At 35.0% G+C, this 18,749-nt stretch overlaps 1 protein-coding gene and 1 pseudogene across 1 annotated transcript in view; both read left to right on the top strand.

Moving 5' to 3' along the window:
• RSF1 (remodeling and spacing factor 1) overlaps nt 1-18,749 on the top strand; it is a 150,383-nt gene that overhangs the window by 87,598 nt on the left and 44,036 nt on the right. Inside the window, exon 5 of the mRNA XM_043452642.1 lies at nt 9,775-9,929. Coding sequence (XP_043308577.1) covers nt 9,775-9,929 — 155 coding nt within the window. The remainder of the gene's footprint in view (nt 1-9,774; nt 9,930-18,749) is intronic.
• Nucleotides 9,946-13,983, top strand: LOC122431358 (annotated as a pseudogene).

An 18,749-nucleotide genomic window follows, 5' to 3' on the forward strand; every position in this document is an offset into this window, starting at 1 on the left:
TGTTTTAAGTAGATAATATCCCAATGCATGATGTAAGAGAAAGACCACAGATTTTATAGCTAATAAGTGAATCTAGTTTCCTCTGCTTATCATCTGTAGGAAGATTGCTTAATTACTCTCATACTCTTTCCTAAAATGAAGTTGGTAATACTTCCCCAGTAAAGCTGTTCTGAGGACTATAAGAGAAGTCATACTAGGGCTGTAAGTACATGCTCAATAAAAATTTGTTCCTTCTCCTAACCTTTTAAATTACTGCATTTTCTTACAACTTCTAACCCCAAAGGTTCAAACTTAGTTACTTCATAAGAGAAATGTTTATCTGCAGGAAGAGAAAAGGGCAAATTTGCCAGCCAGCTTTTTCCAAATATGTAGTAATATTTGGGATCCTTAATAATACTTTGGGTGTATTGAGTCTGATTTCAGGTAATTAAAGGCAGATTCTAAAAACTGATTGTCACACTACTGTTCCTTAAAGTCATAGATTTGAATTGCATGCCTGCTTGTGTAGTAGGCACTGTGCTGAGCAGTGGGGGATGCAGTGGTGAATAGTACAGCTCTGGGATCTCTGGATGATCTTCATGCACCTGTGGAATTCCTTATATTGTAAGCGGTAGCTCTTAGTTGTATTTAATGTGTGTATTTTCTAGGGCGGTATCATAGTTTTGATAAATTCTTGATATGTTGTGTGACATGGCATTTCAGTTAACTTTAACTTAACATACTAGTACTATTTTGGACAAATGTAATGAGCTTTTTTCATCCATATAAATCTCATATTTTTGTGAAGGTTGAATGTGAAAAGAATTGTGTTACTATTCTTTGTTGTTTATTCACTAAGTCTGACATTCTTTTGTGACCCCTTGGACTGTAGTCCACTGGGCTCCTCTGTCCATAGAATTTCTCAGGCAAGAATATTAGAGTGGGTTGCCATTTCCTTTTCCAAGGAATCTTCCTGACCCAGAGATTGAACCCGCATCTCCTACATTGGCAGGTGGATTCTTTACCCCTGAGCCACTAGGGAAGCCCTATTATTCTTTTCTTTCCTCAAAATTGAGATCTTAGTGGTCACTAAAATATATTAGGTACCCCAAACAATGTAGGGCATCATTCCGTTTGTCACTGACAAGATTCTTCCTGGAGAATTTAGAATCCAATTTAGAATTGGATGTCAAACTCTTAAGAAGAATATCAATATAGTAGAATGAGTTCTTTATGGAAGGAACCACAAGAAAATGATTTAATAAACTGAAAATACTTGATCTAGCATAAGTTTAGGGAGATACAACTATCTGTAAACATTTAAGGAATTGATTTGCGTAAGAGTATTTCTTTCAAGGGCTCAACGTGCATCAGTGGATATAAATTATGGGGTAGTAGAACTGAGTTTATGGAGGTGAGAACATTTGTTTGTTTTATATTGCAGAGAAATAATTGTTGGAAGACTGATAAGATGCTATCAAAAAACATTTTCTAAACTTGCAGGTTTCAGTCTTTTTCAGAAGATAGAAGGGAGAATAATTCTGAATTCATTCAATGAGGCCAGCCTTACCAAAACCAGGCAAAGATATTACAAGAAAAAATTATAGATCAGCATCTCTAAGGAACATAAATATAGAACTTTTCAAAAAGTATTAATGAATCAAATCCAACAATGCATTAAAAATATATATATATATATATATAATATGACCAAGTAGGATTTATCTCAGGTATATAATACTGGTTCAATATTTGAAAATCAGTTTTCACAAATCAGCAGGCTAAAGAAGAAAATATCATATGATCATGTCAATACATAACAGAAAAACCATTTGATAGACGCCAACACTGTTTGATGATTAGAAGTCTTTAGTAACATAGGAAGAGACAGAAACGTCCTTGATTAAAAAATTGTACTGGAAATTTCCTGGCGATCCAGTGGTTAGGACTCTGCACTTCCACTGCTGTGGGCCCAGGTTCAATCCCTGTTCAGGAACTAATATCCTGTGTGACTGCTAAAAAAGAGACTGATTCCTATGGAGGCAGAAGATAAATCCTACACAAAATTAGAAGGTTTCCAACACTTGACTTTCAACAAAAGTGAAGGATCATCTAAAGGATTTGTTAGTTGAGTGTTTTAAATTATTTTTTTTAGAAGCTACCAAAAAACCTACATGTAACATCTATTTAATGAAGAGAAACTTTAAGTTTTTCCTATGATTAGGAACAAAGCAAGGGTATCTACTCTCTCTATTCCTTTTTTTAACATCATATTGGAAGTTCTAACTAGTGCAGTAAAAAAAGGAAATAAAAGATACACACATTGGGAACAGAGAAATAAAACTTGTTGTTTGCAAATGACATCATTTTCTTTGTAGAAAATCTAAAAGAATCAACCAAAAAATCTCCTGGAACTAGTTTATTGTTGTAACAGTGTTGCAGGACAAAAAAATTAATACACAAAGGTCAATCACTTTGATATATACCATCAGCGAATGTATGATATCTGAAATTAAAAGCACAGTACCATTTACATCAGTGCCCCTAAAGCTGAAATAACCTAGGTGTAAATCTAACAAGAATATGCACAAATCTATATGAGGAAAGAAAAGCTAATGAAAGAAATAAAGAATTCCATTATTCCATGTTCAAATGTACAAGAACACTTAATATTGTAATGATATCAGTTCTTCTCAACTTAATCTGTAGTCACTGCAATCCCAATCAAAATTCCAGCAAGTTATTTTGTGGATATCAATAAATTGACTCTCAAATTTATAGGCAAAAGACCTATAATACACAGTGTTATAAAAGAACAAAGTTGAAGTACTGACCTTACCTGAGTCTGTGCCTTTCTATAAATCTACCATGATGAAGAATCTAGTATTGGCAAGAGAATAGACAGGTAGATCACTGAGACAGAGTAGGGACCATTGAATTAGATGCACACAAATATAGTCAACTTATGTTTGACCAAGAAGCAAAAGGAATACAGTGGAGAAAAGATAGTCTTTACAAATTGTCTTGGAACAACTGGACGTCCGCATTCAAAAAGCTGAATCTAGACACACACCTTTACAAAAATTAACTCACAGTGAATCACAGACCTACATATAAAATACAAAACTATAAAACTCCCAAGAAGAAAGCATAGAAGAAAATCTAGATGACTTCAGGTTTGTTACAGTACCAAAGGTGTAATCCATCAAAGAATTGATGATACTGGACTTCATTAAAATTAAAAACGTCTGCTCTGTGAAAGACAGTGTCAACATAATGCAAATATAAATCACAGAATGGGAGAAAATTATTTACATAAGATATATCTGATAGAGCACTGCTATTTAAATTATTATACAAATAACTTTTAAAGTCAAACAATAAGAAAACAAACAATCTGATTTAGAGTGGACCAACGACCTTATCAGACAGATGGCAAATCAGCACAGGAAAAGATATACCATGCCCAATGTAATCAGGGAAATGGAAATTAAGACAACAGTGAGGTATTGCTAGACACCTACTACAGTGACTAAAATCGAGAACAGGTTTCCCATTCGCCTGCAATGCAGGAGATGTGGTTTCCATCCCTGGGTCAGGAAGATCCCCTGGAGAAGGAAATGGCAGCCCACCTCAGTGTGCTTGCCTAGAAAATCCTGTGGACAGAGGAGCCTGGCGGGCTCTGGTCCATGGGGTCGCAGAAGAGTCGGGCATGACTGAAGGACTAAACAGCAACAATAAAGTCGAGAACACTGATAACCTCAAGTGGTGGTGAGAATATAGAGCAACAGGAACTTAGATTCACTGCTGATGGGAATGCAGAGTGACACAATCAGTCAGAAAGACTGTTTGGTGGTTTCTTGCAAAATTAAACATCGTCGTATGAACCAGCAGTCATCCTCTTTGGCATTTGCCCAAAGATGTTGAAAGCTTATGTCCTTACAAAAACCTGCACATGAATGTTTGTAGCAGCTTACTCAAACTTGCCAAAACCTGAGAACAGCCAGGATGTTCTTCATTAGGTGAATGGATAAGCTACAGTGTATCCAGACAATAGAATATTGTCATCTAAAAAACAAATGTGCTATCAAGCCATGAAAAGATAGAGGAAATTTAAATCGTGTTAATAGGAGGCAATCTGAAATTAACTGTATGATTTCAACTATATGACGTTTTGAAAGACCTTGTATGATAATGTTTGTAGCATCTTTGTTCATAATAGTCCTCATATATGGATTATTACTTAGCATTAAAAAGAAATGACCTATAATGCATGCAACTCTGTGGATTTGTTGCTAAGGAATTATAATATGTGAGAAGTCAAAAAGTACATACCATTTTATTTAAGTTCTGGAATTAACTCACGTATGCTTACAGTGTTCGAAACTGATTCCATTTTGCTTTTGGTGGAGGAGAGTAATTGAGTAGGACAGGGCAGGAGGGGTTTTGGGATGATAGTAATATGGATTATACAGGTATATGCATTTGTCAGAACTAACTTGCTGAACACCTCAGATCTGTTTATTTCAAAGGATGTAAATTATACCTCATTAAAAATATTTTAAATATTAATAAATATTTCATAGTCATTTTCAAAAAGCTGTTTCCTAAATAGTGTACAGAGTTTTCATGTACACATAATTAGGAAATCTGTCAAGGCATTTCTGTGATTAATATAGCACAGAGTTTGAAAATATGGTCTCTGAAGTCAGACTTTCTATAATTCAGTTCTGCCTTTAATATATACTAATTAACTCTGATCATAGGCAGATAATTGTATCTTTCTGCATGTTCTCACTTTCTTAAAATGGGGGTAATAATAGTACTTATTTAATCAGATTATATTGGAATTACATGAACTAATTCATGTCATGATTTTGGAGTAGTGCCTGGAGCATAATAATCACTCACTAATGTTAACTTCTGTTATTACTATACTCCTGTCAATATCACGCATTAATGCCTTCTTTCAGTTTCTTGACCCCCTAAGATACCGTTGTCCTCAGTTTTCTTCCTTTTTATCTGCTCAGTGATATGAAATTATATGAGAAAAATGGAATATTATTGGTGAATAGTGGTATCATATATTACAGACATCTGCTAAAGACTTGCTGTATCACTCTCCTGGGCTCTGAAAGGGAAAAGACTTAATGCCATTCCTAAGCTTTCCATATTGTTGGAGGGAAATAGGAAATGATAATGTAGTGTCATAAATGTGATCTGTGATGGAGATTACTCCAGTGTGCTGTGGAGGATCCAGATATCTAACCCATACTTGGCAGAAGACAATGCTTATGCTTGGCTTTGTTTTTTTGTCTGTTTTTTTTTTTTTTTTAATTGTGCTACCAGATCAATTGCTTCTGAACAGTTGCTTTTGTTTATCACTACCAATTCTAATTCTGAACATCCCTTAAGAAAAGTCATATTCTGTGTTATAATAATTAGAGTGATATGTTCCATTTCACTCAAGTCTAGGTTAACTGTAGGTACAGATAGTTTAGAATCTGTCAAAATCAGTCAGTCTGCCCAAAACTTGAGCTTCTAACCTTTCCACTGCCTTATGTTTCCCCTATCACAGTTAATAGCATCCATGTTTGCTTGGATCCAAACCTTCGGAGGCACATTTTCTTTTTCTCTCACTTCACATACATTCTATCAGCAAATCCAATCAGCTCTCTATGTAAAATGTATCCAGTGTTTACATGTTCCTTTTTCCTTACATGCATCTCCAAGCCACCATCACTTTTAAAAAAATACAATTCAGTGATTTTTAGTATATTCACGAAGTTATGTGATTATCACTATCATCTAACTTCAGTGCATTTTCCTCACCCCACAAAGAATCCCCACACCCTGTAGACTGGCAGTTTCTCTCCATTCTCTCTTTCTCCAGCTTGTGGCAGCTGCCAGCCTACTTTCTGTTTCCCAAAATTGCCTGTTCCAGACATTTTATGTACATAGAGTCATACAATGTGGCCTTCATGTCTGGTTTCTTTGAGATAGCATAATATTTCAAGGTTCATCTATGAAGAATCAGTACTACATTCCTTTTTATAGCTAAATAATATTCTGTTCCATGGATGTACCACATTGTTTTTCCATTCTCTGCTTGTCTTTGAAACTTTGAACTTTTATTTTGTATTGGGGCATAGTCAGTTAACAATGTTGTGGTAGTTTCAGTTGCACATCTGGTTGTCTTTGAAATAATAATTGGAGTTAGTCCAAAACACACATTGGACTGAAGAAAAAGTATAAACACCTGAGATCATAAGAGAGCATGATTTAATACGTCTGAATGAAGAAATGTTTTAAAGAAAATAAAGCAATGGAGAGGGGGAGGGCAAAACAACTGAATTGTTAGAATCCACAGACTCCTTTATAAGGTCCTGTAGAGGACCACTGGATGGCTTCACATGTAAATTTTAGCAAACCATTTTTTGTTTGTTTGTTCTGTTGTAATTAATTTTTAATGGAGTATAGTTGTTTTATAATGCCATGTTAGTTTACTCTATACAGCAAAGTGAGCCAGTTATGAATTCCACCAGAGTGATGTTAACACCTTTGCTTCTGAAACTATTGGAGAAAATTGCAGAGGAAGGAACATTTCCAAACTTATTCTGTGAGGCCAATATCATCCTGATACAAAAACCAGACAGGTATCATAAAAAAAGGCCAGTATCAATAGGCCAGTATCATAGACCAGTATCAGTGATGAACACTGAGAAATCCTCTGCAAAATACTAGCAAACTGAGTGCAACAAATTAAAAGTCTTAAGACTCCACACTTCTACTGCAGGGAGCATTGGTTCAATCCCTGGTCAAGGAATTAAGGTGTCATATGCCTCATGGCACAGTCAAAACAAACAAGCTGATAAACATTATGAGGATCCTACACCATGATCAACTGGGATTTATCCCAGGGATGCAAGTGTTCTTCAGTATATGTAAATCAATCAACATGATACATGAACCATATTAACAAAGAATAAAAGCCATATGATCATCTTAATAGATGCAGAATGCTTTTGATAAAATTCAATGTCCATTTATGATAAAAACACTCTAGAAAGTGGACATAGAAGGAGCATCTTAACATCATAAAGGCCATACGTGACAAACCCGCAGCTAACATCATACTTACTGGTGAAAAGCTGAAAGCATTTCCTCTAAGGTCAAGAACAAGACAAGGATGACCACTCTCTCCACTTTTAATCAACACAGTTTTGGAAATCCTTACCACAGCAATCAGAGAGGGAAAAGAAATGAATTCAAATTGACAGTGAAGAAATTAAACTGCCACTGTTTGCAAATTATGTGATGCTATTCATAGAAAAATCCTAAAAATGCTACCAGAAAACTACTAGAGTTCAACAGTGAATTTAGAAAAGTTGCAGAACACAAAATTAATATACATAAATCCGTTGGGGTGTATATACACAATGGAATACTACTCAGCCATAAAAAGAAGGAAATTTTCCCATTTGCAGCAACATGGGTGGACTTGAAGGGCGTTATGCAAAGTGAAGTCAAAAAGGACAAATACCTAAAAAATAAAACAAACTAGTGAATAAAGCAAAAAAGAGGCAGACTGGCAGATACGGAGAGCAAACTAGTGGTTACCAGTGTAGGGGGAGTTACAAGCTATTGGGTGTAAGATAGGCTCAAAATGTGTTGTAAAACATGGAGAGTAAAACCAGTATTTTGTAATAACTGTAAATGGAAGGTAACACTTTAAAATTACGTTTAAAAGTTCTGTAAAAAGTGGTAAGAAATTTGGATGTAATTTTAATCTATATATATTTATTAAAATTTCCTCCACTCCAACTTAGGGCTTTTAAAAATTATTTAACATACTAAATCTAATTGTAAGATTGAAACAGGAGAAATCCAAATGGGTAGTTTTCTGTTTTTAATAAGATAATGGCTTTATTAGGTTTGCATTTTAATGTAATAGACAGGTTAAAAGCCTTTAGGAGAGTTCTTTAATCAACTTTTCTGCACATTTTTTTGTTGCTTAGAGTACTGGAAGTAATTGACATGGATTTTCTAGCAAGTATTGGCATGCTTCTAATGTTCAAAGCTTTTAAAAGAAGGTATAGTGAAATACTTCAATGTATTTTTCAGTTTCCAGCATGACCTCAGAAAATAACAAATGGATTGGGGCACTTATACATATGAAATTCTCATTGAAATATGATGATAATAACATTAAGTGGATAGAGGCTTAGGTTAGAAGCAGATTGGGCTAATGAAGTTCAAAAATAGAAACTATTTTTGTTTTTTGTAAAGTGGGTATAGTACCACACAATCTTGAAACATCATCTGATATGACCTACTACTATTAGATAATTAAAAGTCTAAAACTGTTCATTTTATTGTGTATGCTAATGTGATAGTTATACTATGTATAAACATATAGTCATTCCCATGCACAATATATATAATGTGTGTTCTTTCTGATAGACAATGGCAAAATGATTGTCCTTTTAATTTCTGAAAGATGTTTGTCACTGGCAATTTTTTACTTTCTTTGGAAACCAATTTAATAATACTTAAGAGAATCCAGTCTTACATAGATAAGGAAACTCAGGTCTATTGAAGATATATGACCTGTCCAGGGATACATAGCCTTTTGGTTTAGGAACAGGAATTCTATTTATTCATTAAATATTTTTTAGAGCCTACTTCATAAGACAGTCCCCACTTTCAAGCAATAGTGTTTAGCTAGAATGGTGGTGGAATTGGAAAGGGAGGTGAAAACAGAGGATAGAGGACATATGTGGCATGACAGATAAGAAAACAAATAATTTCATCTGGATACTAACTACATAGAATTAAGATGTGCCTGCACAGTCCTTTGATGACACAGATGGGAGGATCATGGTGCTGATTAACTTAGTGGCAGATCTAGAACTATATTTCCCAACTCTTAGCCCAAGGTTTCCTTTTTGTTTCTGCTGTTAACACTGTTTTTCTGAGCAAGAAAAAAATTTGAATTATTATTATTATATATAATTATTTATGATTAAATTATTATTTTATTGTTAATTATATGTGGCATTAAAATTGACCATATTATATATACCTTTGGATTTGGTAGTAAAAATAGATAATTTGTAGATTGGTATCTTATTTGGGATTTTCTTTTATTTTTATTCAAATTGAATTTACTTTGATTTTGTACTCCTGAGAGATTGCATCATATTTAAAAAAATTATCAAACTTTGGTTTTTGTTTAATTTTGTTCCTACTGTTCTTTTTAACCAAAGAGATTTGAATTGCCATTCTAATAAAAATACAGTCTAAGATTCCTCGTTGGCGAAGTTTATTTTAATATGCATTCATTCCTAATACTTAATTTAAAAATTTAAGGTTAATTAGGGTTAGCTGTACTAGTGTTTTGGCTGTTCTTAATGTGTTTTTCTTTTTTAAACGTTAATTTCTAATAGGTGTTATTCTGAAATCATTTTAAAACTGAAGAAAGATATTTTTAAAAATTTATATAGTATAGTTGATTTACAGTGTTGTGTTAATTTCTTCTATACAGCAAGGCAACTCAATTATCCATATAATATTCTTATATTCATATTCTTTTCTATTATGCTTTATCATAGGATGTTAAATATAGTTCCTTGTGCTATGTAGTAGGACTTTGTTGTTTATCCATCCTTTATAAATTAGTTTGCACCTGCTAATCCCAAACTCCCATCCTTCCCCACCCTTATTGGCAACCACAAAGCTTAGAACAGGAGAAAGATTTTTATGCTGCCTTCTGTTTTTCCTTTTTTTTTTTAGAAATCGAAACGAGTTGGCTGAGACTCTTGCGCTCCTGAAAGCACAGATTGATCCTGTACTATTGAAGAACTCTAGCCAACAGGACAGCTCTTCCCGGGAAAGTCCCAGCTTAGAAGAAGAGGAGACTAAAAAGGAGGAAGAAACAACTAAACAAGGTTTTTTTTGTGTGTTTTGTTTTTCTTTGTTTTGTAATTTCTTCTCTTTTCCACTCTTCTTCCCACCTATATCAATTGAATTTCCCTCAATTTGAAAAGTTTTAACTCTTCCTGTTAAAGGAAGTAGATTTTTCTATCATTTAATGAAAAAGAAAAAGAGGCAAAAAACCATTGAGTACTTTGGTCTTTTATACTGAACATTTAAAAAATTTACATAAAAGTGTTCCAGTCATCAAAACGTGATTATCTTTTACTAATTTAAGAATACAAAGAATATTAGTGAACTTTAAAAAAATTATTGTGGTAAAATATACATAACATAAACTTTTATCGTTTTAACCATTTTTAAGTGTTCGGTTCTGTGGCATTAAGTTCATTTGTGTTGTTGTGCATCTGTCACCTCCGTTCATCTGCAGACTTACATCCTCCAGCTGAAACTGTGCCCGTTAGACACTGACTACCCTTTTCCCCTCCCCTTAGCCACAGGCATCCGTCATTCTACTTGCTGACTATGAATTTGACTAACTCTAGGAACCTCACTTCAGAGAAATCATGCAATATTTGTCCGTTTGTGACTGCCTTATTTCACTGAGCTTAATGTCTTCAGTATTCCTCCATATTGTAGCATGTATCAGAATTTTTCTTTTTTAATGTTGATATTCTCTTGTGTGTGTCTACCACATTTTATCTATTCATCTGTCACTAGACACTTAAGTTTCTTCTACCTTTTGTCTATTATAAATAATGTTGCTATGAAAGTGGGTGTACAAATATCTGCTTGCACTTCTTTTGGGTATATATGCCTGGAGTAGAATTTTTGGATCAGATGATAGTTCTGTTTTTAATTTTTTGAGGATTCGCCATATCGTTTTCTACAACTGCTGCACCATTTTACGTTCCTATCAGTTCTGCATGAGGGTTCCAATTTTTTCACATCCTACACATCACTTGTTTTTTTTTTTGTTTAAATAATAGACATTCTAATGATGTGAAGTGGTATTTATGGTTTTTGATTTGCATTTTCAAAATGACCAATGATGTTGAAGACTTTCTCATGTTCATATTAGTATGTGTTGTTTGGGAGAATATTTAAGTCCTTTTTTAAGTAAGCCCATTTTTAAATCGATTTTGTATGTGTGTGTGTGTGTGTGGGTGGTGTGGATTGGTTTTCTTTTTTTGTTTTGGGTCACCCTTAGCAAATTCTTAAGTCTATGATAATTATAGCTTGATTTCCTGATTGACTTTTTTAATACAATTAACTGAGCAGATCAAATCCTAACCAAAGAAGATCAGAACCAAGTCCTAACTTTTCTAGAAGCAGAGAAACCAATTGAAGTTTAGTCTAACATCGTTTGATTAATACTTTTTCTTGATAACATGCCTTTTAATGACAGGGTATAGAATTTGCTCTCTTTATTGTCCTTTCTTTCTCTACTTTTAGTTTTCCTTTACTGTTTCAATTAGAACCTGAAAATAGTATGTTCTTACCTTGTTTGCTGCTTTGAGGAAACTAATCATAAAGTCATCCCCTAGCTGCAAGCATTGCATAAAGCCAAGTAATTTTGCCTTTTAATGTAGGGTATAATGTTTGTACATACCAATATTTCTTTCAGCAAAAATCCTGATTATTCTCCTTTTACTAGTGATTATATGATTTAAAATATCTTTGGTGGTTTTAATCATGAGCCATATTTCTGATTTGGCAAATTCTTTTCTATATCCTAAAATTCAGTTTGTGACTATATCAGTAAAACTTAATATTAAAGTAGTCTAAACCCACTTTTGAATTTTCAGATTTTTTAAAATTGAAGTTTAATTGACATACAGTTTTAAATTTGTTTCAGGGGTATAACATAATGCTTTGACACTTGTATTTGTTGTGAAATGATTACCTCCTTTAGAGAGCAAAGAGGAAAGGAAGAAGAACAGAAAACCCTTTCATGGTTAGAGAAGCTGTTGAAATTCTCTTTTCTGATTAAATTTGTTATGACTAAATCAGCAGGTGGAAGTTTAAGTTGTCATTCATAGCTTTGGAACGTGTCAGGGGCATGGTTTTTGACTGTCTATAGCTTCCCTATAACAGGAACATACTGATAGCAAAAGTAAAAACTGTAGTATCTGAAACTAAGATCTTAACAGAACTTGGGTACTCTGGGCGTTATGACTTCTCAAACCTCTCCAGCCGAAGATCCCTTCCAGAACTAAACTCCACACAGAGCTTCGTGCAGTCTGCTGGGAATAGGATCTAAATTAAATAGAACAGGGACAGTAGAGACAAGTTTAAAAAAAAAAAGATTCAAATGAAAGTATAGGAGAGGTCTAGAGTTATATAATCTCATAAAGTAACTCACTTTAGTTTTTAATATGAAAAATGCAGAGCTTGATAGCAGTAAAATTAGAAAAACTATCTACTTGACATAAAAATGACTAAAAAAGATTGAGACCAAATCCCATAGAATTATAATAACAAAAGAAAATAAGAAGCATATGAACATCACTGCAGAAATGAAAACTTAACCAAAAGACGTTTTCACTAAAGGTATGAAAATGCTAACTGAAGAGGTGGCAGAGTTAACGATTTTTTCAAAAATCCATAAATAATATCTGAGTCAACAAACACAAGAATTAGTGCCCTTAAAAAACAGCAGATGACCCATGCCTGAGGGGAGCGGAGCCGGAGACCAGACAAGATGGCCGGGCTGCCCCCACAGGATTATTAAGGAAACCCAGCGTTTGCTGGCAGAACCAGTTCCCAGCATTAAAGCAGAACCAGATGAGAGCAACGCCCGTTATTTTCATGTGGTCATTGCCAGCCCTCAGGATTCCCCCTTTGAGGGAGGGGTTTTTAAGCTTGAACTATTCCTTCCAGAAGAATATCCAATAGCAGCCCATAAAGTATGTTTCATGACCAAAATTTATCCTAATGTAGACAAGTTGGGAAAAACATGTTTAGATATTTTGAAAGATAAGTGATCCTCGGCGCTGCAGATTCGCACAGTTCTGCTATCGATTTAGGCTTTGTTAAGTGCTCCCACTCCAGTTGATCCATTAGCAAATGATGTAGCAGAGCAGTGGAAGACCAACGAAGCCCAAGCCCTAGAAAGAGCTAGAGCATGGACTAGGCTGTATGCCTTGAATAATAATTTAAATTGATTCGATTGTCAAGTGTGTATCACTTCTGTTCTGCTAAGACTTCTTCCTTTTTTTGTTTGCATTTAATGGATACAGTCTTAGAAACTACAGAATGAAAACCCAGGCATCTTCAATCCTTTGGTGATTAAATGCACATTAGCAAATCTATGTCTTGTCCTGATTCAGTGTTGTAAAGCATGAGCAGAGGCTACGTCTGGATTGCTGCAAAACATTTAAAAGCAGTGGCCCCTCTCTGCTTTTATTCATTTCCCATCATGGTTTAAGTATAAAGCACTGTGAATGAAGGTAGTTGTCAAGGTTAGCTGCAGGGGTGTGGGTGTTTTTTACATTTTATTATTTTTTTTTTGGTGGGGGGGAAGGTAGTTTTATTTTAATTTTATGGGCTCCTTTCCCCCTTTTTATGGTGATCTAAGTGCATTGGTTAAAAGCAGCTAACCATTTCTTTAGAATATGCTCTCTTGCCAAGTCTAACTTTATTTAGACGCTGTAGATGGACAAGCTTGATTGTTTGAACCAAAATGGGAACATTAAACAGACATCACAGCCCTCACTAATAACATTGTGACCTTGCTGTCAAGTGTAGAATCTTCCCTTCAAGAAAAAGCTTGTGACCATTTTGTATGGCTTGTCTGAAAATTTCTGTAAATCTTATGTTTTAGTAAAATATTTTTTGTTACTCTAAAAAACAACAGCAGATGGAATGTTGTGTGTTTTTAAAAATAAAAGCAAGTCAATGAAGGTTTGAGAAAAAGAGATAGAGTTGAAGATATGCAGTAAAAATCCTACAGAGGTCCATAAAAAAGAAAACCAAAGCAAGGAAACAGACAAAAATGCTAAAGACTATGCTTAACATCTTTTTTTTTTAATTTATTTATTTTTAATTGAAAGTTAATTGCTTTACAGTATTGCATTGGTTTCTACCAAATACCAAACATTGTTTCTACCAAACATCAATATCAGACTGCCATGAATCAACCATAGGTTTACCCATGTCCCCTCCCATAACTTCTTGAAATAAAAAAAAGAATGTAAGACTACATATTTTAAAGACACTAAAGACCTTGGAAAATCAACCCAGAAAAACCAGCATCAAGACATATTCTAGTAAAACCCTTCGGCTTTTTTTTTTTTTTTTCTTTTTTTTTTTTAAGAGACAGGGTCTCGCTATGTTGCCCAGGCTGGAGTACAGTGGCTATTCACAGGCGCGATCCCACTACTGATCAGCACGGGAGTTTTGACCTGCTCCGTTTCCGACCTGGGCCGGTTCACCCCTCCTTAGGCAACCTGGTGGTCCCCCGCTCCCGGGAGGTCACCATATTGATGCCGAACTTAGTGCGGACACCCGATCGGCATAGCGCACTGCAGCCCAGAACTCCTGAGCTCAAGCGATCCTCCAGCCTCAGCCTCCCGAGTAGCTGGGATTACAGGCGCGCGCCACCGCGCCCGGCAACCCTTCGGCTTTGAAGAAAGTACTTTGGCAGTCTTGACAGAAAGACCAGGTGACTTATAGAGAAAAGAATATAAAAAAAAAAAAAGAATATCAGACTGCCATCACTATATTTGAAAGCAAGGCCTTATGCCAGAAGAAAATGCCATAACATATGTAAAGGGAAAAAATGTGAACCAGGGATTTTATGTCTAGCCAAAATGACTTCCAGATAGAGACTGCATGTAAACTGCTATCGATATCTAAGATCTATTTTCTATGAGTCCTTCTATAGGAATCTTCTAGTGAATGAGCTTCAGATAGCCAAAAAGACTAACAAAACCTCAGTGGTGGGTGATATGGAAATAAATATAAATATATTCATTTGTATGGCTTAATATATATATATATATATACACACACACACACACACACACATAAATATATATCCACACACACATATACATACATATACACACACATATATTTCCTACCTCTGTTCATGAGAGGAATCTGAGAACAATGATACCCCAGTAACAGTGAGCACTCTTAACCTCAAGATTTTCATTTTAAAATATCATTTTCTACTAAAAGGACCTAGTGCCCCATAGAGACAATTGCTTTAGGGGATGGGCAAGAAAAATACAAGATAAGCTAGAATATTTTAGAATGCCACAAATTAAGGATGTACTCAGAAAATAATTTGAGCATCTCAGTGGGACCCAATGCTGATTGGAAAGAGCTCTCAGTGGTGAAAGCAGAACTGTTTTAGCAACAGATTTATGCAGTGATAGATTTTAAATCTATGACTTTGCATTTCTGTAAGTTCATGATTGAGTAAATAAATACATGGAGAAGGGATCACTTTTCCCTGCAGGTGAATATCAGTTCCTTCTACACAGCAGGGACTACACTTTCTGCAGTGTGGAATGAATGAAAGAAATAGAAATTTACCAGTAGGGAAATACTACAATAGTGAGTGTCACAGGTGAGATCTCTGACAGACATTAAAATGAGTGGGTACAAATTTATGGAGAAACAGTATATTAGCATAATCTCCAAGTGTTTTTCCCATGACAGTTACCTATTACAAAGAGGGAAATGGTTAACTTTACAGTGGAATCACCAGCTGACACCACCTTAACCAAATGATCAAGGTATTTACATCATCATGTACCCTCTGGTATAATGCATAGCATCTCTTTTGTAGAATTTTCATAAAAAAATATGTACTTTAATCTAATCTTGAGAAGACATCAGATGAGACCAGATTGAGAGGTATTCTGCAAAATAACTGTCAAGGTCGGGAAAGAATGAGGAATGGTCACAGATTGGAGGATACTAAAGAAATCCAAGAACAAAATGAGACATGTATTCTCAAACAGAATGGACCTGGCAGGGGAGGGGGGGATCTGGCGAAATTTAATCACATCTGTTTAATAGTGTTTTACTAAAGTTAATTTCCTGGTTTTGAGAAGTGTGCTATGAGGGCACAAGTTGTTAACTTAGGGGAAACAAGGTGATGGTGTTCTTGAACTATTTTTGTAAGATATCTGTATGTATAAAATTATTTCATAATAAAGATTTGAAAAAGAATGTTGGGTGAGCATTAATTTAGTAGTTTGGGAAGATCCCCTGGAGAAGGGAACGGCTACTCACTCCAGTATTCTGGCCTGGAGAATTCCATGGACTGTATAGGCCATGGTGTCGCAAAGAGTTTGACCCCACTGAGCAACTTTCACCTCACTACATGTAACTAAATCTAAATGACAGATAGAGCAAAGAGCATATAGCCTTTAATAACTTTGTGTTTGAACAGTGGAACTATAAGACAAAACAAATGGAGAAAAAATGGGAAGAGTACATACAAAAACTTGTGGCCTTTACATTAAATTACTTTGGTGATGGTGGTGTTGTTATTCTGAAAAGCTGCATAATATGTGTGAAATGTTATTGATATTCTAGTTGTATCATTTGTGATATTCTTGAAAACCAAGATTCTCAGTGTGGGAAGAAGAAATAAGACGTAAAATAGAAAGTTAAGGAAATATTGTTATGAAACTCAAGGATTATTTTTATTATTTTCTAGCTTTGTCTACTGAAAAGACCTAGAAAACAATGGCCAACCCAGTAGCGGTGAGCATCCTTAGCACCCAGATTATGGTCTTGGAGTACAGTTTCCCATTAAAGTAAATCAAGGCTTCTTGGAAAAGTGGCTTATTCCAGTTCTGGGGTATTATGAGCCAAGAAACATCGTGTCATTCCAGGTAGTAAAGACTCTTATCAAAGTCATGCCAAAAAAACCTCAAGAACCAACTTAAAGAGGTTTCCACTGTCTAAGGTGGGACAAGCATCATAAAGATAATAGCTATAGTGAATGAAAACACATTGAAGAATATATCTTTTATATATATAATATAAAATGTATTTTATATTATATATATATATACACACACTATATACACACTATATATATATAACTTGATTTATTTTTGCCCGTGCTGGGTCTTTGTTGCTGCATGGGCATTCTTTACTTGCAGAGAGTAGGGGCCTACTCTCTAGTTGCAGTGTGCAGGCTTTTCATTGTGGTGGCTTCTCTTGTTGCAGAGCGCAGGCTCTGGAGCACAGGTTCGGTAGTTGTGATGCACAGGCTTAGTTGCTGTGCAGTATATGGGATCTTCCCGGACCAGGGATCGAACCTGTGCCTCCTACGGTGGCAGGCAAAAAGACTCATTACCACTGAGCCACCAGGGAAGCCGCATTGAATAGGTCTTAAATCTTGATACAAATTTCATCATGACACTAATAGAAAAATTTGAAGGATACCAGTGGGGACCAAATTATTAATTTGAAACCTGTTAAGCAGAAAGAATTAAGCTTTCATCCTGCCTTTTCAGTATGAACTATACCACCATAAAACAAAATAATACATTAGTAAAACTTATTTTTATATAATTTATAGTCACTGATGAAAGATTGACAGAATGGGAATATCATCATTTTGCATTCCCTATTAAGGAAAGGTTTTATTTATTGAGCATTAACATCTCTTTTAACAACACAAAAGGATGATTAAACAGTAATGCCTCTTGATAATGAACATACCACCACCATAGTACTTTTACCACAGAAATTCTGTGGTATCCTGTGGTAAACGTGAATCTGCTGAAGGCTATAGATTAAAGTGGTGATTTACAGGAGAAAAAGAAGAAAGGCATATGGGAATGCACTCAGCAAAATCCAGATATTACAGATTTGCATCACCATCAAATTTCTTGATTTGGTGACTCAAATAAATTGCAAAAAAAAAAAAGGGTGGAAGAGCAAGAGTAGATTAAAGAGACCTAAAAAAGAATAATAAACAGGTAAAACTAAACTATAAATCAAAATAAGGAAGTGATTAATATAAAACTCGAGGTAATAGTTATATTTCTTGATGCCTTTGTCAGATATCTACCATGTAATTTTTAAATAAGTTACAGAAGGATTGGCACCAATTTGTATCCCTTTAACATGGAATAAAATGATGGTTCCCTGGTGGCTCAGACAGTAAAGAATATGCCTGCAGTGCAGGAGACCTGGGTTCGATCTCTGGATCAGGAAGATCCCCTGGAGAAGGGAATAGCAGCCCACTCTAGAATTCTTGCCTGGAGAATCCCATGGACAGAGGAGCCTGGCAGGCTACAGGCCAGGGTGTCACAAAGAGTCAGACATGACTGAGCAACTAACACAGAAGTGTGAGGACAACTCCTGTTTGTCATGTGATGCAGAGCAGTAAGATATCAAATGATAATTTCAATATTTTGAGCCCAGGAAACTACTATAGCTCATCAGTGAATACACAGAAATCTGTTGCATTTCTGTACACTAACAAGATCAGAAAGAGAAGTGACGGAAAGAATCTCCTTTACCATTGGATCAAAAAGAAAAAAATACTTTATTCCTTAGGTAGGAATAAACCTACCTAAGAAGGCAAAAGACCTGTACTCTAAAAACTATAAGACACTGATGACTGTAATCAAAGATGACACCAAACAGATGGAAGGATATATTACACTGTGTTCTTGGATTGGAAGAATTGATTTTGTCAAAATGGCTATACTACCCAAAATAACTATGCTGCCCAAGGCAATCTCTCTGTCAAGTTACCAATGGCATTTTTAACAACTAGAACAAAAAAATTTTTTAAATTTGTGTGGAAACATAAAACACCTCAAGTAGACAAAGCAATCTTTGCCTAA

Source organism: Cervus canadensis, chromosome 29, assembly GCF_019320065.1.
Source record: "Cervus canadensis isolate Bull #8, Minnesota chromosome 29, ASM1932006v1, whole genome shotgun sequence".
NCBI classification, from domain to species: Eukaryota; Metazoa; Chordata; class Mammalia; order Artiodactyla; family Cervidae; genus Cervus; species Cervus canadensis.